The 25,039-nt window shown below is 42.5% G+C and overlaps 1 protein-coding gene across 3 annotated transcripts in view; it reads left to right on the top strand.

Moving 5' to 3' along the window:
• Positions 1–25,039, top strand: part of LOC126293532 (zinc finger X-linked protein ZXDB-like) — a 119,853-nt gene that overhangs the window by 75,397 nt on the left and 19,417 nt on the right. For 2 of the 3 annotated variants that reach the window (XM_049986800.1, XM_049986801.1), the window contains exons 11-14: positions 1,139–1,378; positions 4,356–4,723; positions 10,680–10,888; positions 20,923–21,354. In XM_049986800.1, coding sequence (XP_049842757.1) covers positions 1,139–1,378; positions 4,356–4,723; positions 10,680–10,888; positions 20,923–21,354 — 1,249 coding nt within the window. Of the gene's footprint in view, positions 1–1,138; positions 1,379–4,355; positions 4,724–10,679; positions 10,889–20,922; positions 21,355–23,551; positions 23,585–25,039 lie in introns of all 3 variants that reach the window. The other variant, XM_049986799.1, reaches the window with a different exon arrangement.

Raw genomic sequence — 25,039 nt, 5'->3', positions numbered from 1 at the left:
GTCTCGTGCATCTCACTCCAGCTACCATTCCATGGGTGGTTGGTTGGTTGTTTGGGGAATGAGAACAGACAGCGTGGTCATCGGTCTCATCAGATTAGGGAAGGATGGGAAGGAAGGCGGCCGTGCCCTTTCAGAGGAACCATCCCGGCATTTGCCTGGAGTGATTTAGGGAAATCACGGAAAACCTAAATCAGGATGACCGGACGCGGGATTGAACCATCGTCCTCCCGAATGCGAGTCCAGTGTCTAACCACTGCGCCACATCGCTTGGTACCATTCCATGTTCAGAGTCTGTTAATCCCCGCCAAGCGGTCATAATCACATTGGAAGCCTTTTCACGTGAATCACCTGGCTGCAAATTAAAGCTCCTCCATTGAATTGCCCTTTTATCCCTTGTGCACTTGATACTACCGTCATCTGAGTATGTGCATGTTGCTATCCCGTGCCTTTTGTCACCTCAGTATACAATTGGGGATACTGAAAAGAGTTGATAAATGTATTATTTCCTGTTCTAACTAGCTAAAAAGAGGTTCCATAAACTTGGTGTCAAGTGATTCCTGTCCAATATAGGTACATAAATTCTTTTCCTTTATTTATATACTGTGACAGTATTCTTTAGCTAAAAAGCACTGTATATCTTTTGTAGAAACTAATTCAGAAATTTTACTGACATTTTTAGAACATTATTGGCAAGTGGTTCCAATAAATTGCTTTCTTCATAATTTTTTCTCCTCTATAAACCCTTTGCAGACTGTTACAATATTGTGAAAAGGAAAGTTGCTACTCACAGTAGAGCGGAGATGCTGAGTCTCAGGGCTGAGACTGCAGTCGCGTGTGTGAGTTGCGTTTGCGTGAGTACATATGTGTGTGGTTGTCATATAATTTTGATGAAGGCTTTACTGGTCGAAAGCTATATTTGTGACAGTCTTTTTTATTGTACCTATCTGTGACTTAGCATCTCCGCTATATAGTGAGTAGCAGCTTTCCTTTTCAAATATTGTTACATTCCATCCTGTATTTTCCATTGTTTGATCTTTGCAGACTGTTAGCCACATATGGCAAATATGGAGCTAACTTTATGCAAAGTGGATATTAATGGGATGGTCATATTTGTAATTACTTTTTCCCTCTTCCACAGCAAGCACAGTGGAACCAGGAGAGGAGAAAACTGCAGAAAAAGCAAGAGAGGAAGCTAGCAAATGTGTTGTATCCCAAAGCAGTACTGCAGCTGAGACTGTTCTCACAGATTCCAGTATCGTTCCCACTCCTGTGAATAGAGCAGCAACGGCCAATAACTCGATGTGCATCAGCACTGTCACTGCAACGCATGGAAATGACAGGGGAACTGAGTATTCACAGCCAACACCCGCATGTACAGGTAATTTGTCTACTACAGTGTTGAGAAATTAAGTCTGGGAGTAATGCCTGTTCACTGTATGGTATATTCGACATCTGACAGTGGTAGATAACATCAAAGGTACTTTAGGGTTGGGGGGGGGGGGGGGGAGGAATGTGTAAACAAGGCCACATGCTGCTATACACAGTCTGCAAAATTGTTGAGGCTTTCACATCCATTTGTTGAGATATTGCATGTTGCCTTTCATCTCAAGCTCTTTGGCTGATGTTTGTTTAGGGATTTTTTCTGACATTTCAACACCACAAGTGGCTGGCATTGTCAGAGATTTATGCTCCATTGCTGATGGCAGACTGGAGTTGAGTCTACAGCCAGAGATAATACACTGATGGGAAAAAAATTTCTACACCAATAAGGAATTGTGCGATATACAGGACATAAAATCCCGTCTGAGGCCTGCAATCATTTTTATGTTAATAATTGGCAACAAATGCTGTACAATTGCAATAAAGTCATGAGATGTTCAATTGACTCTTTTATTAGAATATGTTACGCGTTTCGGGATTACACCCATCTTCAGACATCTGTTATAAAAAAGTACAAAATATAAGTGAACAGCACACTCAACACGTCTCAATGTTACAGAAAATGAGATCTGGTCATATGAGGTACATACCACAAACTTCAACTCCTTCCTAACCAACCAGGTGTTCAACCTTGACAACTCAAAGAATGCTATAGCTTTATTTACAGTAACCATAGTAAACAAGGAGACTACATAAAAGCTGCCTTTGTTTACATAGCTTCTCTCTCCAAGAGAATGTAATTTTTCCTCTGTTTTACTACTTTGTGCCGGCCGCAGTGGTCTAGCGGTTCTAGGCACTCAGTCCGGAACCGCGTGACTGCTACGGTCGCAGGTTCGAATCCTGCCTCGGGCATGGATGTGTGTGATGCCCTTAGGTTAGTTAGGTTTAAGTAGTCCTACGTTCTAGGGGACTGATGACCACAGATGTTAAGTCCCATAGTGCTCAGAGCCATTTGAACCATTTGAACTACATTGCGCAGTTCTTCATGTAAGGCAATTTTGCCAGAATGCGGATCAGTGTGATATGAGTATGTGCCATTTACAAACTGTGTCCCAGAACATTCAAGAATACTTTAGAACATTTGAAGATATTCAAGAAAGAAATGTATACACTGAGGTGAGAAAATTAATGGGATATCTCCTAATATTATGCCAGACTTACTTTTGCACGGCATACTGTAGCAACTCGACATGGCACAGGCTCAATAAGTCATAGGAAATCTCCGGCAGATGTGTTTATCCATGCTGCCTCTACAGCTGTGCAGATTGCAAAGGTGTTGCCAATTAAATATTTTGTGCACAAACTGACGTCTTAATTATGTCCCATAAATATTCGATTGGATTTGTGTTGGGCGATTTGGGTGGCCAAATCATTAATTCGAATTATCCAGAATATTCTTCAAACCAAACACAAGCAATTGTGGCTCGGTCACATTGCACATTGTCAATCATAAAAATGCATCATCGTTTGGGAACATGAAGGCCATACTGGTTACAAATGGTCTCCAAGCAGTGAAAATAATCATTTCCAGTCAATGATTGGTTCAGTTGGGCCAGAGGACCCACTCCATTCCACATAAACACAAGCCACACGATTATAGAGCCACCATCAGCTTGCACAGTGCCTTTTTGACAAAATGGGTCCACAGCTTCATGGGATCCGTGCCACACTCAAACCCTACCATCAACTGTTTACAAGCTGAAATTGGGTCCTGTCTGACAAAGCCATGGTTTTCCAGTCATTTTGGGGTCCAACCGACATGGTCAGAAGCCCAGGAGAGAGACTGCAGGCAATGTTGTGCTGTTGGCAAAGGCACTCGCATTACTTGTCTGCTGCTGTAGTCCATTAACACCAAATATCGCCGCATTATCGTGAGGGACACTTTTGTCATATGGTGATGATGAGCTCCCACACTCCGAGGAGTGTACGGGATGATGCGGGAGACCCGCATTGCTAATTAGGTATGGTCCTAGTGGAGGTGGTTCACCATTGCCTTCCTCTGGCCATAATGGGGATGGATGACGAAGATGACACAACAACATCCAGTCATCTCGAGGCAGGGAAAATACCTGACCCGCTGGGAATCGAATCCGGGACGCCGTGCACGGGAAACGACAATGCTACCACAAGACCACAAGCTGCGGACGTTTGTCATATATCCCAAATTTATTTATGCAGTTATTTCATGCAGTGTTGCTTGTCTGTTAGCACTGACAACTCAATGCAACTGCTGCTGCTCTCGGTCATTAAGTGAAGGCATTGACTACTGTGTAGCAGGCAAAGTCGGTCGAAGGAGAAGACAATGTTGATGATTTTTTTTTTTTTTTTAATTCTGCTGGTATTGTGCATCATGAATTTACCCCTGGAGGACAGACAATTAACCAGGAATACTACAAATGCAGAAGAAGAGGAGTGCATTGTGGGAAGACAGGAGTTGGGTGCTACACCATGACAATGCTCCAGCCCACATACCTTCTGCCTCATTGAATTTTTGACCAAATTCAAAATTCTTATGCTTCCACAACCGCCATATTCCCCTGATTTGGCCCCTGCGGACTTCCAGCTATTTCCTAAACTGAAATTTTTACTGGAAGGAAAGTGATTTGACTCGATTGAAGATATCCAGGCAAATACGGAGAGTATCCTTCACACAATTCAAGAAAAAAATTCCAGGAATATTTCCAAAAGTGAAACCACTATTGGAGTCAGTGTGTTCAGTCAGAAGGGGACTATTTTGAAGGAGATGCATCACAGTAGCTTGTAAGTACCACCATTTTACAATTACATTCGTAAAACTTTCCAATCAGTCCTCGTATATGTGTGCATATTGCTGCCCCACAATTTTGTCATCTCAGTGTATTACTCTCCCCTCCTTTTAGCAGAAGTCCAATTATATGTTTTTGTCCTTATCACAGATGAAACCAAACTGCCACCCGACATGTCCGCTGCATGTGGTAGCTCCTCGGATGCCAACTCCAGCAGGCCTCTGCGCAAGAGGCGGGTGCGCGTCCCACCGGACCCGGCCGCGTGCTCCTCATTCCCCGTATTCCGACGCAACGTGACGCCTCCGCCGGGAGCCCTCCCGGAACCGCCGCGGGTGCCCCGCCACTGCCTTCCTGCTCCGCGCGAGCGGCACGTGGTGCTACGGCCTCCCGTGCCGGTGGATTTCCTTGAGACGACCGGAGAGAAGAAACTGCTCCGTGCCAGAGGGAACGGTCGCAAACGGCTGAAGAGAGAGGTGGAAGCTGACACCACCGACATTGAGAAAGTCGGTTTCATTCAGGTACTGGCATCCTTTTCATTTCCACGGAGCACACATTAAATTATATCTTTCTGGATATCAGCCACTCTTTCATTCTCTGCTGGACCCACAGCTTGCATTAGATTACAATGTGTCATCTCCTTTATACTTTTATGAATTAGCTGCAAATAGTTTCTTTTGACTTGTTTTTACGTAGGTACCCAACAAATGCACAGTAGCAGATTTACTATTACTGCTATTCTGTTGAATTACACAGGTCAATAAAAGTTTGGAATACTATCGTAAAATGTAGTCTACAATACTAGAGATCTCACTGATCTAGGCACTTAATGCATTATCCAGTTGGAGCCCATATGCTGGATGGTGTTTACTGCTGGCATGTGTTCTGGCCATTTCCCAGTCATGTAATCATACCACAGCTGCAACAGCACACCACAAGCAGTACAGTATGAATGACGAATGACACATTCATTCAGTTTGTGTTCAGCGCTGCAGTAACATGCCACGTAGACGCATACAGTGCTTTGATAGTGTCAGGATAGTAGCTTTACTCACAGAAGGTTATCAGCAAGATGTTGCCGATCGGTTACATGGGACTCAAAGTGGTGTGTCTAAGGTGTGTAGAAAGTACAGAGAAGCTGGAAATGTGAACCATAGACGTCACGGTAATCATTCTTGTATGAGAACACCAATGCAGGGTTGTTTCCAATGCTGGCACCCAACATCAGCTTCCAGACATATTGGAAATGACTTCTTCCGAACAACAGGGATTTATATCTCAGATTAAAAATGCGTAGAAGATTGCATCATGATGGTCTTTATTCCAGAAGACCAATGAGATGTGTCAGTGGACCGATGAAATCAAAGGACCTGCGCTGTTGCATATCAACATTTGACTGTTGCGGAATGGAGTAATGTCATGTTTGCTGACAGGACAAGGAATGGTTCGGGGCTGGATACTAGATTGCATTAGGGTTTGGACATGCACTAGATGACCCTGGGAACGCCAATATGCTCAGGAAGTCCATCCATTTGTGCAGGTGCAAGTGTAATGTTCTGGTTGGCAATGACGATGGGATGCTGGACCCCGCTAATTCCCATCTACAACAAACTGACTGGTCCCCTATACCCCCAAAAGGTCCTACAAACGATTGTAAGGCCCTGAAGACATGAAGACAGTAGAACTTCATCCTAGTCTATGACAATGTGAGACTGCATCGTACTCTTGCAGTGTCTCAGTTGTCTTCAACAAGCAAAATCAACACACTGCATTGGCCAACACAGTCTTCAGCATGTATGCAGTCGAGCATGCATGGGACCTGTTGAAGGCGGCCACTGCACAGCATCTGAATCCACCAGACAATTTTCAGGACCTCACTGAAGCTGCTATTGAAGAGCGGGACCTGATACCCCAAGATAAACTGGATGGTCTTATCCAGAGCATGCTCGCCGAGTGGAAGAACTCATCCGTGTGCAGGGATAAAATACTACTGAAGACTGATAATCATCATCACAAAATAAAGATTTTTGCTGTTTTTGTTTCAAGATGTACACTTAGAAGAGAGCCTACTTTGTTTTGTAATGATTTTTTTTGTAGCTAACTAATATCATCCTTGTTTTCAGAAGAAATTATGTTTATTTTGTTAATAAGGTATTGTAGAAACCTGAATGGGTATCCTGTAAGAAGACACTGTAGTAAACTCTATGATGTTCCAAACTTTCGTTGAGGTGTGTATTAAGCTCTGTCAGTTTTGATTGTATGTACATTTAAGCATTAATTAGCTTTGCATTTTATTTCTCAGGTTGGTACAAAACAGAAGTTACAAAAATTGAGGTGTGAGGGAAAGAAAGGAAGAGAAAGGGAAGGAACTAATGATATCAGGGGCTTCATGCGGAGTCGAGTGAAAATGTGTGCAGGACGACAACCTGTGTGTGGGATATCTGACTTATTAGGCAGCTGCATTATCCACTGTGAACCCGGACACAGTGTTTATTGCAACTGTGTGGACTATCTCGGCACGCTCCCTGTCCGACCCACATTCCCACCCAGTGCCAGTCTCCCGTCATCCGTGTCCTCTGTGTTTGCTAATTTTAGATTTCCGCTGAAAATTGAATGTAAATGTGCATTCTCACAGAAGGTTGTGAATTCATTGCCCATCAAGGAAAATCAAGTACACAAATGTGTGCTATCTCTTCTTCTGGACCTGTGCGTGCACACTAAAGATGTCCATAAAGATGAATCAATTATATAAATGTATGGTGTCTGTTCTTTCAGACATGTCTGACCTTCAATACAGAGGCACATTTATGAGGCACGTTTTTTAAGTAAGGTCCGTTTTAACGTAGGTACACAATGAAAGGTTATTTCAAAAAAGTCAATTTATTTTCAGAAACTACATACTTCACTCTATTTTTCGACATAGTTGTCAAGTTTGTTGAAACAGATATAACTCTCAACCAATTTTAAAATACCCTCTTCATAAAAACTTGCTGCCTGCTCCAATAACCAAGAGTTCACTGCCATTTTCATGTCATCGTCGTCATTGTAACGGTTGCCACTGAGGTGTTGTTTGAGGTGGAGGTACAGATGGTAATCGCTCGGTGCAAGATGAGAACTGTAGTGTGTGTGGTCTAAAACTTCCCAGCCAAAACTGTCCAATAAATCACGGGACTGACCTGCAGTGTGAGGTCTTGCATTGTCATGGACAAGGACAATTCCCTTTGTCAGCATGCCATGTCTTTTGTTTTGAATCACTCTGCGTAGCTTTCTCAGGGTTTGGCAGTATGCTTTTACATTGATAGTGGTTCCTCATCGCATGAGGTTGACCAACAAAACACCATGCCTATCCCAAAACACCGACTCCATGATTTTGCGCTGGGACAGAGTCTGCTTGGCCTTCACCTTTACAGGCGAGTGTGTGTGTGTGTGTGTGTGTGTGTGTGTGTGTGTGTGTGTGTCCATTCCATGCTCTGTTGCTTTGATTCGGACGTGAAATGCGAAACCCATGTTTCGTCTCCAGTTACGATCTGACTCAAGAAGCCATCACCTTCTTCATGATAAGGAGTCAAGAACTTCATCGCACACTCAAATCTTTGGTTTTTGTGGTCCTCTGTCAGGAGTTTCGGGACCCAACAGGAGCACAGTTTCGTAAACTTTAGGTGTTCAGGAACAATGTTGTAAAGCACTGATCTCAGCATGTCAGGAAATTCGTTTGAGAGACCTGTTATTGTGAAGCGCCTGTTCTCACGAATTCTCGCTTCAACTGAAGCCACCAAATCGTCTGTAATCAAAGAAGGGCAACCAAAATGGTCCTCATCTTGGACATTGTCATGGCCACCTTTCAATTCTCATACCCATTTATGCAATTTGCTTTCACTCATAACAGTATCACTTTGCAAATCTATCTGTGAATTTCTGCAGCAGACAGGTTCCTTGCTGACAAAAACTGTATCACTGAGCGAACCTCACACGCGTTGGGCGAGTTGATAATCTTGAACATTTTGAAAGCACAGAACAGAACCATACAGATTAGCTACAGACATGAACCTGAGCACAGTTGTTCCCGAGGCATGCCAGTGCATGACGCACGTGCTCATTGTGGTATGCGTGCGAACTACAAATTCTACAACAAAACGGACCTTGAAACTTCCTGGCAGATTAAAACTGTGTGCCCGACCGAGACTCGAACTCGGGACCTTTGCCTTTCGCGGGCAAGTGCTCTACCATCTGAGCTACCGAAGCACGACTCACGCCCGGTACTCACAGCTTTACTTCTGCCAGTATCCGTCTCCTACCTTCCAAACTTTACAGAAGCTCTCCTGCGAACCTTGCAGAACTAGCACTCCTGAAAGAAAGGATATTGCGGAGACATGGCTTAGCCACAGCCTGGGGGATGTTTCCAGAATGAGATTTTCACTCTGCAGCGGAGTGTGCGCTGATATGAAACTTCCTGGCAGATAGCTCAGATGGTAGAGCACTTGCCCGCGAAAGGCAAAGGTCCCGAGTTCGAGTCTCGGTCGGGCACACAGTTTTAATCTGCCAGGAAGTTTCATATCAGCGCACACTCCGCTGCAGAGTGAAAATCTCATTCTGAAAACGGACCTTACTTAAAAAACACACCTTGTACATTTGGCCTCCAGCAGGAATCTAAAATTAGTGTGCACGGAAGACATGGATGGGACAGGGACTGTGGGTAGGTGGCGCTGGGTGGGCATGAGTCAGCCGGGAAGCGTACTGCAATATTTCCCGCATTTGCGATAATCACTCTGTTCAGGCAGCACAATGATTAATGCAATTGCCTAGTAAATGGGAGGTACTGGGTTCAGGTCCTGGTCAGGCAGACATTTTCATTTGTTGCTGTTGATTCTGCATAAAGTTCCTATGCCACTGATATGATTAGTTCCTTTCCTTTCCTTTCCTTTCCTTTCCTTTCCTTTCCTTTCCTTTCCCAGTCCGCCAACCCCTATTTACATAATATGTATCACAGTTCATATAACAAAACAGAAAACCAGATGTACTACTCGACAGAAGTGTCTGCATAAATATGGTACAAACGGCAGCTGTTCTGCCTATTGTTCATAAATTTTTGAGCGGAGAGAGGGAAGGCAGGAATGACTGGAAAGGGGGCAGAGAAAGGAAACAGGGTTTACCTCTTCAAGAAAGGGGAGGAACAAGAAACATGACAATTTATTGTTGTTTAGGTGTCATATTCTGAAGTACTGTGTGTATCTGAAAACACAGTGTCTGGGTAGTCCTTTGAAGCACTGACAGTGTTTTCAACCAGATTATCTCAGTTACTTTTCTTCAGGAAGTAGCTCTCTTGCAAATTTTCAGACTTGCACAGTAACATCATTGATGATTACTCAAATAAATTCTGCACATCTTTTATTCTGAATCTACAATTCCCGGATGCAACTCTGTATTTCACCGGCACCCGCAGACACTGCCCGACGAAACGAAGATCGAGAGGGGTTGCGATGTAATTTCAGAGATTAGAAAATTGAATCAATTTGCAAAGTATTTCCAGTTCGAGTCCACTCTTCAGAGGACAACATTGCACCACCTCCGACTTGAATGTGTCAGGAAGGGTATCATAAAACCATTATATCCTTTGTCGAGGCAAGCTGGCCCACAACAGTTGTTATTTTCCCTTGATATCCTGGATACTGGGACAAAGTTGACGTTCAAAGTGGTCCACGTGTGTTCTGCCTGGGATAGATTGGGGGAACTTACGGGTCAGAGGCATATCCCATCACACAAATGAAACACGACACTACAATACTGTCACTGAGAGGTAACACATGAGGATGCTGGAAGTCTGTGGCATACCATTGTGCTATCAGAGTTCTTTCAGTCACTACTGGCCGTAACCCGAAGTCGTATTTGAGACCTCCCCATATCACGATACTGGGAGTAAACCACTGTACCCGTCCAGAAAATTGGAAGAATGGAACCTCTCCTTAGTTTGCCTCCAAAATTGCCAACCATGGTCATCAGGGAAAGTGCGGTTGATGGGGGGCAGTGGATTACTTAGCTGCAGGACTCTGAAGGTGTTAGACTTTGTACGAGGGTTTTAGTTGTACAAGCGTTCCAGTAAGCAGACAGAACAGCGACAGTCAAAGTCTCTTTGGCAGGACTTAGCTGTTAGTATGGGGCACTTGTGCTAAGGAAGTCATTTCTGTACTTAATATTCTGAATAAAACTCAGAAGTTAATTGTATCTTTTGAGTTAATTATTACCTTCGTCATCTTCCGATCCCCTATATTCCCCTCAGGAAATTTAACCTAGACAAGCAAGTCTCTCTCACTTTTCTCAACTGGCTCAACTCTCTTTAGCATGAGTTGCAGTCATTCGATCTCTCGTGAAACCAGTACTCGGGATGTGGCAGCCTTATATCAAATAACTAAAAGAGACTGGGTAGTACTGGAAAATTGTCTTAATAATGAATTGCAGTTTAATTTTTTTTTCTCTTGACAGATTCCACAGTATCCCCTGAAAGCACCGCCAGCTCCTCAGCCGGTGCCAGCCCACACCAGAGAGACCACCCCGTCTGGCGCAAATGGCAGTCCGAAGGCAGCCGAGACGTGCGGAGCGGTGCCGGTCATCAAGAGGTCCCAGCCCAGCAACTGCGTGCCGACCATCACCGAGACGCCACAGCGGGCAGTGTCCACCATCGTGAGTCCCAGGTGGGGGCAGCCATTCATTCAAAGAAGTATGCAGCGTTTATATCTATACCATGCGGGGCTCGTTATCCCTTGATGCCTCAGAACATGTCCAACCAACCGATCCCTTCTTCTAGTCAAGTTGTGCCACAAACTTCTCTTCTCCCCAATCCTATAACCAAAATGGCCACTTCACCATACTGTACACTAAAAACATCATTTGAAATTATCACTCACTTGCAATGCTGTAGGGTCAGTGGAGAACCTTGAGGCACCTGTTTTCATGACAGCTGCTATGCTTGGAGAATGGAACAGAAACTGCAAATAGTTTTTCAAAATACTGTTTATTGTACACAGTATGTAGCTCATGTGTGAGGGAGGACCCCAAAAAAATGGGAAATTCATCATAACATCTTTATTTCTTAATAGTTTTACACCAAATTTTGATCATCTTCAAAGTATTCTCCATTGACCACAGCTTCAAACGATCCTTCCATTGTTCAAAACAATTTTTAAATTCACTTCTTTGGATGTTCTTTTTGCCTTCCAGCAATTTTTTTAGATTTGAGCATTACAATAGTTTTCCTGACCGATTTCCACAACAGGAGATAAAATTTCGTAGCCGTGTGTTGTTCTCAACTATGTCCCATCACGTTTTTGTTGGAATGGAAAAAGTTGTTTTACTAAAAAAACTCTCATGGGCAAACTGGTGCACTCACAGCAACACAACTTCACACACTGACTCAGGTGGCGTGGCCGTAATGGACACCTGGTCGAACGATGGGTTCCCTCACTCACTATCTCCACCCATCCCATTACTTTTGGGTCCCTACATCTACATCCATACTCTGCAGACAACTGCTCCCTATTTTCTCTGGATTATTTGTTGCCTAAGAGGTGGAGTGTGTTTTCACAGCCATTTACACTTTGAGTGGACTCCTGAACTGTTGTTGTTGTTGTTGTTGTTGTTGTTGTTGTTGTGGTCTTCAGTCCTGAGACTGGTTTGATGCAGCTCTCCATGCTACTCAATCCTGTGCAAGCTTCTTCATCTCCCAGTACCTACTGCAACCTACATCCTTCTGAATCTGTTTAGGGTATTCATCTCTTTGTCTCCCTCTATGATTTTTACTCTCCAGTACTAAACCGGTGATCCCTTGATGCCTCAGAACATGTCCTACCAACTGATCCCTTCTTCTGGTCAAGTTGTGCCACAAACTCCTCTTCTCCCCAATTCTATTCAATACCTCCTCATTAGTTATGAGATCTACCCATCTAATCTTCATCAGTCTTCTGTAGCACCACATTTCAAAAGCTTCTATTCTCTTCTTGTCTAAACTATTTATCGTACATGTTTCACTTCCATACATGGCTACACTCCATACAAATACTTTCAGAAACGACTTCCTGACATTTAAATCTATACTCGATGTTAACAAATTTTTCTTCTTCAGAAATGCTTTCCTTGCCATTGCCAGTCTACATTTTATATCCTCCTTTACTACTTTATGTGTCTCATTTCCTAATCTAATTCCCTCAGCATCACCCGACTTAATTCGACTACATTCCATTAGCCTCGTTTTGCTTTTGTTGATGTTCATCTTATATCCTCCTTTCAAGACACAGTCCATTCCATTCAGCTGCTCTTCCAGGTCGTTTGCTGTCTCTGACAGAATTACAATGTCATCGGCGAACCTCAAAAGTTTTTATTTCGCCTGTCTCATATCTTGTTCACCAGATGGTAGAATTTTGTCAGGGCTGGCTCTCCCAAAGCTGTCAGTAGTGCTAATGAAATGTTGTCTACTCCCAGGGCCTTGTTTCGACTCAGGTCATTAAGTGCCCTGTCAAACTCTTCACGCAGTATCATATCTCTCATTTCATCTTCATCTACATCCTCTTCCATTTCCATAATATTGTCCTCAAGAACATCGCCCCTGTATAGACCCTCTATATACTCCTTCCACCTTTCTGCTTTCCCTTGTTTGCTTAGAACTGGGTTTCCATCTGAGCTCTTGATATTCATGCAAGTGGTTCTCTTTTCTCCAAAGGTCTCTATAATTTTCCCGTAGGCAGTATCTATCTTACCCCTCGTGAGATAAGCCTCTACATCCTTACATTTGTCCTCTAGCCATACCTGCTTAGCCATTTTGCACTTCCTGTTGATCGTATTTTTGAGACGTTTGTATTCCTTTTTGCCTGCTTCATTTATTGCAGTTTTGTATTTTCTCCTTTCATCAATTAAATTCAGTATCTCTTCTGTTACCCAAGGATTTCTACTAGCCCTCGTCTTTTTACCTACTTGATCCTCTGCTGCCTTCACTATTTCATTCTTCAAAGCTACCCATTCTTCTTCTCCTGAACTAATTGCCCCAAATAATATTCGGAAAAAAAAAAAATTTAGTGCAATTTGTGACGATGCTCTGTAACTACTAGCTGCTTTGAATTGGTATTTTCACCAAGTTGAGGGTAGATTGAAGTCAGGTTGGAACTGTGGACAGGCCAGTCCTTTTGGGAATGTTACTGTCCAGCAACTGTTGCCTGCATTGTGAAAGGCCGGTGCAACTGATAGTCGTTTCCGAATTCTTCCTGTACTGTATGCAATACATGACACTCTAAAATGTTTTCGTATCCATCTGCATACAGTGTTGTTGTTGTTGTTGTTGTTGTTGTTGTTGTTTTTTCTTGTTGAGGGCAATAAGGGTATAACATCCTAAGCATGAAAAACACCTGTATACTGTAACACCACCTCGCTGCTGGCACTGCATACAGAGGCACGTAACGTTATACAGGCATTTGCCAAACCCAGACCCTTCCATCAGATTACCTCATTGTGTAGTGCGATTTGTGACTCCAAATCATTCATTTCCAGTAATCCACTGTCCAGTGGCATTGCTCTTTACACCATTTCGAGTGTCTGTCACTTAGCACAGGCTACAGAAATATGGAGGTGGTGCCCGACTGCTCTACCCCATTCTTTTTTAACTCCCTATGCACAATCAATGTGTTAGCTGAGCTGCATGTAGCACTTTGGAATTAACGCATTTCCATTTCATAATCACATCTGTGACAGTCAACTTGGACACCTTTGGAAGGGTCGATATTGCTGTGTCATCCAAACAAGACATAGCCAGGGTAAAAGCACCACAGGCACAAAGATCCGAGCTGTTGCCAATGCCTTAGAGACTCACCGTTTGCACAAGTTCCACCAGCGCTATGGGTGGCACCGGTGGTGAAGATATCACCAACTGCCGGCCGAGTAGAATCGGCCAGTGACCGGGCGATGTCAATGATTAGACGAGAATGGACGAGAGCCTATTTGGGAAATACATGAGCAGCTCTCAATCACTTGCTTAGTGATCATTGTCCAGGGCTGACTTAGCCAGCAAACGTCGTCTATTGTTCAATTCTTTTATCTTGGCGGTTCGCGCATGCCCGCCCAGATGCGGGAGATTGCTGCATTGCCAGTTGTACGCACCAAGAGAAGCAGCGCCATAGTATAGTTCGCAAACTTACGTTTAGGGGGGGGGGAGCGTGCAGTTTATGAAGTAAAGCCACCACGGCTGCCTAAACCCTTTCGCTGCTACAGAGACGTGCTCCCCACATTCCGCGATGTGCGCGATTTTGTCATCATTGCACTGCTCGCCTGTGCAGACACATGGTGTTTCGACTGCTTTGACACACTTTATCATTCAATTTCACAAAAACTATTTGGCCCAAAAAATTGATTTTTACACATCTTCTTGACTGATACCTTTCCCCCCATAAATGACTTAATTTTGTTTCGATGTTCAACGCAGTTATTGTGCAGCATTAGATGTAGTAAACCATTTCACGAAATTTTGAAGAGTTTGCAGAGGTAAAAGTCCATAGCGTATGGTCGATTTTAGTTGCCACTAGAAATTTCAAAAAATTACGATCAAATGAATAAAATCCATGAAGTAAGACACTTTGATATTGTTTTTAAAATAAAGAAAATATTTAACACCATTCACGGTTTGAACTCAGAACATTTCGCTTAGCAGCCATACACTTTAATCATTACACTATCACAGCTCATCATTCAATGTTACTCCCGGAGGGCTTTAAAATATCACGCAAAATACTGACAAACACGGTTGGTATGATTATGAATTACTCACATTTCATCGAAGTACAATAGGAAATAAAGAATTTCCGCTGTTCTTTATTGCGAAAAAGCAGTTAGTGAGAATGATACAAACACCTTTCCTTGCTATCGCCTGAATTAGGAGGCTTATTGCTTGTTTGGTTAAATTAATAGAATATGAAGCAATTGGTATAAAGAATGTTTTTTCCAAACTTTCTATAAAAGAAAGTCTGCTATCAAGACATTGCTTTTGTTCAATTACTTTATTTATGACTGAACATATCTAAAACTGAAGAGACCTGTCCGTGCTCAGCTCTGGCAACGCCATTCTCTGTTCATTGGCTGACTGTTTTGTGATGTCAGATGCATAGATCGAAACTAAACTCGGCTGTCATCATAAATGACGCACACTTTAGTGACATCCAATGACTAGTCCACATCTGAAGTGAACGACCCGTTCTTCTGTTACTGCCTCTCTCTAATACTCCGCGCACCTCCTCTTGCACTGGTGTGTCTTTCTCTTGTGACACCTAGTGATCACTTCTGTCCTCCGCAGGGGTGCCTAGATACTTCTCATCAGATGTTGTGTCAGTGTCAAGATGAAGAACAGTGCAATGTCGTTTTTTTTTTTTTTTCTAAATTTTGTTGTTTGACAACAAAATTCTTGTGTACCACTTGGATTTAACTGTTTTATGGTCCTCTAAACAAACTGTTGCAACACAGACAGTGTAATAAAAGAAAATGAACCATCATTTTGTGTAAAGTGCTTCACAAACAACCCACTTCTGTTTGTTTTCTTCATCTCAGAAACCGAGGAGTTAACAGCTGCTTTGTTTCTGGTTCACATTATATGCTCATGTTTTGTGATAAAGCGACCACTCTAAGGAAAATGGAATTTTCACCAAACCGGGGTTACTGAAAGAACCTGGTCGCTTACACATTTAAATTTGTGTGTCGTAAGATAGCACACCAAATATTTGTAACTGATAAACAAAATATATGTAGGAACTACATGAATTTTTATGAAGTCTTACACAATGACCACTTAATCCCACCTAAGGAGTTGATGTGCCCAGTGCCATGGCAACAGCATCACCCAGTTGTTGTTAGTTTTGGAAATATTTGCTGGGCAGCTTGATGCCTCGTATTTGAAACAATACCATTTGGCTGGAGAAGATTTTTGTGTTAGGTCAAATGTAACAGAACAGATATGGTTTTAAATAATTTAAATTACTTATCCCAAATTCTTGCAAAGGGACAGAATGATGGATGATAGTTTTGTATATAATTTGTATATAAAGGCATTTAGAAGACAATTTGTTATCAAACATTGACTGTCCACGATGCAGTAACAGTAATATTATGAAAAGGACATATTGCTACTCACCAGACAGAGGAGATGTCAAGTCACAGACAGGTATGTTCTGGTGTAACCACAAGTGCCAGAATGAAGATAATGAATGCAAGAGAAGAGAAGGTGGTGAAATGATTCGGCCAATGGTGCGCTGATTAGGACTGCACCACGACAGGAGCAGCCTCTACAAGAGGAGAATATAAGTGCCGCTCCTGCCAGCCTTGGCCACTCATTATTGGGACAATAATAGCACAGTTGTAGACTGGCACTCACAGAACCATTATTATAGATCAGTATCAATTGCTGGTTTGGACATTGTCTGTGGTGAAGAACATTACTATTTACATGTCACCCATTGCTTGCGACACTCGTTGTAAAGCCTAAGTATTGTCAATCTTCTTAATAATTATAAAAACTTCTGGTAACATAGCATCCTTTAGGCAGCTTATACGAGACAAGTGGACAAGACCCCACAAGGTACAATGAACAGAAACGGCCAAAAGGCCTTTTTGGAAACAAAAAGCCCACACACACACACACACACACACACACACACACACACACACACACACACACACACACAAGCATAACTCTCACACACACGCATTGCCACTGTTTACAGCCATTACGGCATGACTGTGTGCCCGGAGATAGGAGCCCCAGGTGTCAAACTTGTGCTTGTGTGAATGTGTGTGGACTTACTATTTCCAAAGAAGGCCTTTTGGCAGTTAGCTTAAATGTCTAGTAGCCCTTTCTCTGTGTCTGTCTGTGACTTGACAACTCCTCTGTGTGGTAAGTAGCATCTGTTCTTTTCATAATATTGTCAACCCGTATTGGGCATAAACTATCTCTTATCTGGTTAGACACCTTGGCCACTTATCTCGATTAGTAATGTGCCTACTTTTCCATTGCATGCCGTGTCAGGATCAGTGGTTCACAGGTGAAATTAACGAACTGAAAGAAACATTGAGGAACTATTCGTGTAGGCCAAAAGACATTGTTTTAACATTAATATTGTATGTGAAATGAAATGAAATGATCGATGGCATTGTTGGCTGGGAGGCCCCATCCGGTGAAGTTCAGTGTTGCAAGTCTTATTTCATATGACGCCACATTGAGTCACTTGCATGTCAGTGACGATGAGATGATGATGAGGACAATACAACACTCAGTCCATGGGCAGAGAAAATCTCCAACCTGACCGGGAGTCGAACCTGGGCCCACTGCAGGGAAGGCAAGCAAGTTACCACTCAGCTAAGCAGATGGACAATATTGTATGTAGTATAACTCTACATATATACAAGATAACAAGAATAGTACAAATGACTTAAGGAATTAAATTTTCTTGGAGACAACTTTATCTCTGATAAGGATAGAAGCCGAAATAATGAATTAAAATTTGTGCCAAGACTGGGACTTGAACTCAGGTCTTCGGCTTACTAGACAGATGTGCTGATATAGTGGCTAACACGGCAGCATCGACTACCCTACTCCAATGCCCTCCATGACACAAACTTCAATGCACACCTCAACCCATCTTCATTTTTCCCTTCTTATATCACCAATATTGCTGAGACTCTCCGATATTGGAATAGCACCCCAGCTTTGTACGTAATGAGAAAGTCATGCCTGTACCTCATGTGTAGGTGATCTATTGATCTTACAGAATTACATTTTCCTGGAGACTTACTGAACTCAACCTTATTTTAAATAAAAATAGAAGCTGAAATAATTTCATCAGCTCAATAGACCACCTACACCTGAGCTCCAGGCACGATTTTCCCATTACTTACAAAGCTGTGGTGATATTCCAATATTGGAGAGCCTCGGCAATACTGATGATTTAAGAAGAGGAAAATCAAGCAGGGCTGAGGTATGAATTGAAGTTTGTGTTGGGGGGGGGGGGGATTGGATTACGCTAGTCTGTGCAGTTGTGTTAGCCACAATCCCACAGTAGTGTAGCAGGTAGCACATCTGCCTAGTAAGCAGGAGATCCAGGTTCATGTCCCAGCCTTGGCACAGCTTTTAATTCATTACTTCAGCTTCTATCCTTATTGAAGATAAATGACTTACTTTATATCAGACAACTGAAAATTGGAAAAGTTTGTACTAAAAAATAATGGAACAAGCTTCCTCTGCAAAGCTCACTGACAGAATTAGTGGTGTATATTAGAACTGCTTTGACCACTTCTTAGCAGGCAGTGGCACCTGGACAAAAAATGTGTAGTTGCCACATTTTCCATCCTGGCCACTGCGCCCCTCTACTGCGGTCTTTATATACTTAAGTATGCTTCTATCTTACAGTAAGTTACATGCCTCTTCAATGATGTTTTAAGAACAACAACCAATTTAGTCAGCCTTCACAAAATTTGTGACTGATGAGGATGACAAAAATCTGCGAAGATGACAAAAATCTGCAAACCAATTGGAGGGGTAGTGGAAGGTGAGGTGTAACTTGTAGCTTGTCCGGAGATATACATTCCACCCGTACCTCAATGTTAGAAAAAAGTATAAGTAGTGTAGTAATAGGTGGAGAAACCCAATGTTCATGGTTGTTACAAATTGTAATTAAAATCCACGAAACAGGACGCATACGAAATTTCTGTGAGGCATGACAGCACCGAGCAGACTTATCTGTGGTGCAGATGTTTTAATTGAGCTGCGCAGTCACTACTTGGAGGAGGTTTGGACATCGCAGAGAAGAATAACCATTAATAACTGTAAAAACAAAACAGGACTGAAAAATGATTGTTTCATTTCATTACTAACTTGAGTCACTAGACATATCAGATATATTTAGATATGTATCGACATAATGATTCACGACTACAGTATGTTGTAAGATTATTTGAGACAATTTAAAATATGACAGTCTCTTGAGGGAATGTTGAGATATAATTTTGTAGCTGCCAAACATATTTAGGACTCTTTCTCTGTCTTCACACTGATTCTGTCGGAGAAGAACTATGGGAAGTAACCAATAGCTTTGAGTTGCAAGTGCACAACATTGAGAAATTGTCATAAGGTGACTGTAATGGAGAAGAATTCCAGGTGACATTTGCACGATCTACTGCATGATGGCAGAACCTTAATACTGTTATCGGCCTTAATACACTTCCGTCCAAAATTAGCAACATACCATTATTTCCCTATCCCATGTGTGATTGAAGATACAATCATACGAACTGTCAACAGATGTCCCTACCATTGTGTTTTGTATGGAAGATGGCATTCTGGTCAATAGACAACCACACCAATGATGACGTCAGAGCACCTTTTGAACGGGTAGTGTTTGCTGGGTCGTTCCACATCCACATGTACACACTTAGAGATGGTGCGGTATGGCACAGAGAAGACACCTTCCAGACACTCTGTGGTAAAGGGCAATAGGAAAAATGAAACCAGGACAGTTGCAAACTGATGTGGTCTGATGGCTAATGTGGAACATTCTGTTGTTTCTCAGCTGTGGCGACAGTTTACAGAAACCAAAACTGTATCCCAAAGGCCAGGGCAGAGCCGACCACATGTAACATCAGAAAGAGAGGACTGTTATTTGGCTGTAAGGACACGACAATATGGACTTAGTGCTGCACCGCAACTGGCACCTGAACCTGCAGCATTCACTGGATGTGCTGTACCGAGGCAAACAGTGTGCAGAAGGCCTTTATTGTCAGAGACATCTTCACAGAAGGGATCGTGGAGTGACCGACGTGCTACTTGAATGATTTTCACAGATGTTCTGGAGAGTGATTTTTGATGAATTTGTATCTGGAAGAAATGTAGAACACAATTTCATGACCCAAATGTTGTAAAATAGACTGTTATCGAGGAGGATCCATAATGATGTGGGCAGGGATTATGTTGACCACTCGAACACCTCTTCATGAAATTGTACAAGTGAATCAGCAAGGTTTAACTGCTGTCAGGTACCGTGAGGAGATCTCGGGACCTCAAGTGCAGTTTTTGCAACATGCTGTGAGCTCAGACCTTGTATTGATGGACAATAATGTTCAAACTCATAGAGCACATATGGTTTGTTTCCTTGGAAACAGAAGACACTGCATATATGGCATGGACAACTCGCTCTTCCAATTTGAATCCCGTAAGAATTTTTGGGATGCTCTTTGGAGATGGGTTGCATCACATCAGCATCCACCAACCCTCTCCGAGACTGCGAGCAACTGTGCAGCAGGAATGGACGTTACTGCCTCAGCGTGATATTGATGACATCATTCACACCGAGCCCCATTGTTGTGAAGCCCATATTGCTGTCAGAGGTGGTCACACTCCATGCTGAGCACATTAACCAGCTGTCAGAATGTGTGTGCATTAAATTGAAAAAAATGAATAACATTTTTGTCTACCATTAAGCATGTCACAATTGTTTACATTTTGTATTGTTTACATTGTTTTTACTGTAGTATCACCTTGTTATACTTTTTTGTGTGAAAATAAAGGCAACTTTGCAAACATTCTGTTTGTTGCTTTAATTCTGTTCACCAGTGTACTATACATTGCAAGGAAAAATGATGGAGAGGTCACAGTATGGTGCATAGAGAGCAACAATTTTGCTAATCAGGTGATGCCGTGTGTCTTTTGCAGAAATCGTGAGCTGAGGCCGAAGCCTGTCCACACGGCACCCCCACTGCCACCGCTGCCCGCCTGCTCGCCACGGCCGAACCAGCCGATGCTTCGCCTGCTGCTGCACGACACGCCATGCTCAGACATGCCGGAACCACCTCCCGGACCAGTACGGGCCGAGACACCGCCCGCACCTCCGGCTGTGGCACCCCATTCCGCAGACGCTCTCGGACTGTGTGACGTTTACGAGTGCATCCTCAAAGGTAACCTCGGTCAGCTGACCAGCGGAAGGCGGGTGCCGGAACGGCAGCTCCCCGCTGTGGGTGAAGCCGCCTCAGTGGAGAAACTGCGACAGCTGCCCTCCGCACAGGAGTTGACGTCTCCGGCACGGGAGCAGGTGGCATCCCTTCCACAAGAGCAGTTTCGTGTCACAACTGTGTCGACGGGGAACGGGTAAGTCAACCGAATGACCTAAGTAAAAACTGTACAGAAGTGTCTGAGACTACGTCTTTTGCATTTCAAATATTAGGCCTCTACCTGTTATGGTGCTTGTTTGTTCCTCGGGTATCCCAGACTTCTTCAGCCTACTACATTATAAAACTTCCTGGCAGGTTAAAACTGTGTGCCGGACCGAGACTCGAACTCGGGACCTTTGCCTTTCGTGGGGCAAATGCTCTACTAACTGAGCTACCCAAGCACGACTCATGCCTCGTCCTCACAGCTTTACTTCCACCAGTACCTCGTCTCCTACCTTCCAAACTTTACATAAGCTCTCCTGCGAATCTTGCAGAACTAGCACTCCTGAAGTTCTGCAAGGTTCGCAGGAGAGCTTCTGTAAAGTTTGGAAGGTAGGAGACGAGGTACTGGCGGAAGTAAAGCTGTGAGGATGGGGCGTGAGTCATGCTTGGGTAGCTCAGTCGGTAGAGCACTTGCCCGCGAAAGGCATAGGTCCCGAGTTAAAGTCTCAGTCCGGCACACAGTTTTAATCTGCCACAAAGTTTCATATCAGCACACACTTCGCTGCAGAGTGAAAATCTCATTCTATACTACATTATAATTCTGACTTTGTTAGGTCTTGCTCATTGTTTATGCTGTTGGAATGTTAACTCCCATTTTCTTTTGTCATCAGCAAATTTCTTACATTAAATGTCTTTAGTTCATTCCTAATGTTGCTGTTTTTTAATCTGTCTCTGGTATGGCCCTTCACGACCCTAAGAAATCTCATTTCTGCTGCTCACATCTTACTTTTTGGCAATGTAAAAGATGCACGATTCATTCTGTAGTCTGCAAACGGATGTTATTGTTATAAAAGTTCGCTTGTGTTATTTTTTTTATAATGTTTGTAAAGTACCTGTTTATTGTTCCACATGTGTTTCAAAATTTTGCTACTTTCTCCATTGCACTTTTGTCATACTGTCATGTGATATCACACTGCAGATAGTTACAATGCCTGACCTGTACTACTGCTGTATTGTACACCACTTTTTTGTTCATATCCGGGTTCTGTCCTATCAAAACCATTGTTCCAGTTTTCTTTACAGATGTAGTCGTATGCGATTCAGAAGGTGAATTCCTTTTCGTGGATCATTCTCTTTAACTGTTAAAACTGTTACATTGTCTACGCATGATGTTTGGAAATTCCGTTACAAAGTTCTAGGACTTGTAGATCTGAGTGAGTACATAATATTTTGAATAGGAACCCGTGTCCAGAAATTTACTATTTCTATTCAGTGACCATTTCAATTCAGGTGTGTAAAGCGTCCACATCAGCTGAGGGAAAGAGAAAAGTCCCAAAGTTGATAGTCCTAATATACAATAGGGTAGCCCTGGTGGGACGGAGAATGTGTACCAAAACACGTTCAGCAGATACAACGTCTGTAACAACATAGACAGTCACCACATTGAGCTGTAGTGCATCAGTACTATTCTGTACGTACAGTGTGCTGGGTTCTTTTTTGTTTCTGGATAATGGAAATGTGTTATGTTGAAGTCTTGATACAAACAAATGTACTTGAGTGATAAACTGATGTTTTGTTATGTCTGCTTTCAAACTATTACCAAATAATTGTACTGTGTCATGCTTACTTCAGCTCCTCAAGCAGAAGTGAACGAGTTAAACATTTGAATTGAAAACATAGAAGAGAAAAGGTATGTTCCTATTCAAAATGTTACATACTCATCCCCTTTACAAATACTAGATGTTTTTAACAGGCATTTCTGAACACTCTATATAAAACACAATTCATAGTAGTCTCTGTGTCTATTCTAATACCTGCATGAAACCAATGTTCGATTCACACAGTAAATTGTCTGTATACATATGTATGGAAAGTGTGGGTCAAATGCCACAGCCTTTTCTGTATGATTGCCCTGTTAATGCTGAAACATGCTGTCAGGACTCCATTTGTATCTAATGTTAGTATTGTGGCTTCATATAGAATTCTTAAAGTGTTTATTAAATGAAATGTGTAATGTCTTTTCTTCATTATGCTCCACAGGTTTTCTCTGTTAACTTTATCAAAGGCATATTCCAGATTGTGTAAAACCTTTAACGTAATGTTATACCTTTCAATGAGTAAATTCTTTAAAAATTCCAGTTTGACCATTAATTATATAAAATACTGAAAATAAAATTTTTGTGCCCCTGCAGGCCCTTAGATAGCCAGCCTGCTGCTGGAACCAGGTGAGTGTCTCAGCTGTCTAGTAATGTATACAGTGTCTGTGGCTACCTTTTGAAACCTTAGCACTTCATGGGTGGTCCACCACAGCCACAAGCCCTACCCCAGACAACACTGAGCAATCGACAGTTTGCACAAAAGCTTCAACCAGTAGCTTGAGCATGCTTCTCTAAAGCTTTTATTCTTCTATTAGCTAAGTTTTGAGCTAATGCAGTTTCATCACCAGGTTTGGCAGTTTATAGGCACTTTATACTTTGTACCAGGTGCAACTGGGATCATGACAGATCCCTGTCATCCCATAAACTGTAAATGTTGCATAACTTGAGAAGCACTGAGTACAAAATATACAGTACCTGTAAGCAGCTACAATCTGAAAAGGCACCTATAACGCATCAAAAGCTGGCTGAGGAACAAATTATTATTTTTAAAAGCTCTATAAAGCATCTTCTCAGTTTCCATACAATTAGTCCACAATTTTAAATGCAGTAATGTTTGGAATCTGAAAAGGAATTTAAAAATGTCTCAGTGCCAGGGCCGCAGTTATTTTACAATCACATGCTCCTACACACGCATACGCCCTCTTAAAAGCAAACACTCTGGATGACCTATTTGCCTCCTTTCAGGTCATGGTGAATATCTCCTTTCTTCGCTGAGGAAAGAACTAATAGATCTGAAACCTAATTTCCTACTTTTATTTGTGCCTATCTAGAATTTTTGCCTCCTGCAGGTACACTATGCGATCAAAAGTATCTGGACACCTGGCTGAAAATGACTTTCAACTTTGTGGCGCCCTCCATCAGTTATGCTGGAATTCAGTATGGCATTGGCCTACCCTTAGGCTTGATGACAGCGTCCACTCTCGCAGGCATACCGTATTTGCGCGAATCTAAGCCGCACTTTTTTTCCAGTTTTTTAATCCAAAAAACCACCTGCGGCTTAGAATCGAGTGAAAAGTAAGCGGAAGTTCTGAAAAATGTTGGTAGGTGCTGTCATCGAATATATGTAGCACTACACAGGCATGCTTTGCAGGCACAAAGATAAATACTGGCGCCAAAACCTCTGTGTCAGTAAATAAATTAAAAAAAAGTGGAAGACGAGCTTTTTTTCTCCGCCCCGAGTTTCGACCACTGCATTTTCATACAATATCCAATGAAGTAGATACAAATTCCATATTGTTCATCTTCGAATGTAGCAGCATTCCTATGTACTACGAAAATCCAACTGGCAAGACTGTTTGGGATGTTTGTCAATATGGCCACCTCTACGTTCTGAATTTTTTCCTACCTGTGAGAAGAGATGGTTGCTAATAGGAACTTTTATGAATTGTGAATCACATGCAGTATTCTCTTCACCATAAGAATAATACGAATATAAACATTTTGCCATGTATTCTTTTGTGTTTGATGCTATCTCTTTTAAATCCTGTCTGCCTGATAAACTACGAAACTAGAGTGAGAGAA

Source organism: Schistocerca gregaria, chromosome 10 (assembly GCF_023897955.1).
Source record: "Schistocerca gregaria isolate iqSchGreg1 chromosome 10, iqSchGreg1.2, whole genome shotgun sequence".
NCBI classification, from domain to species: Eukaryota; Metazoa; Arthropoda; class Insecta; order Orthoptera; family Acrididae; genus Schistocerca; species Schistocerca gregaria.
This window is presented reverse-complemented; position numbering and strand designations above follow the sequence as displayed.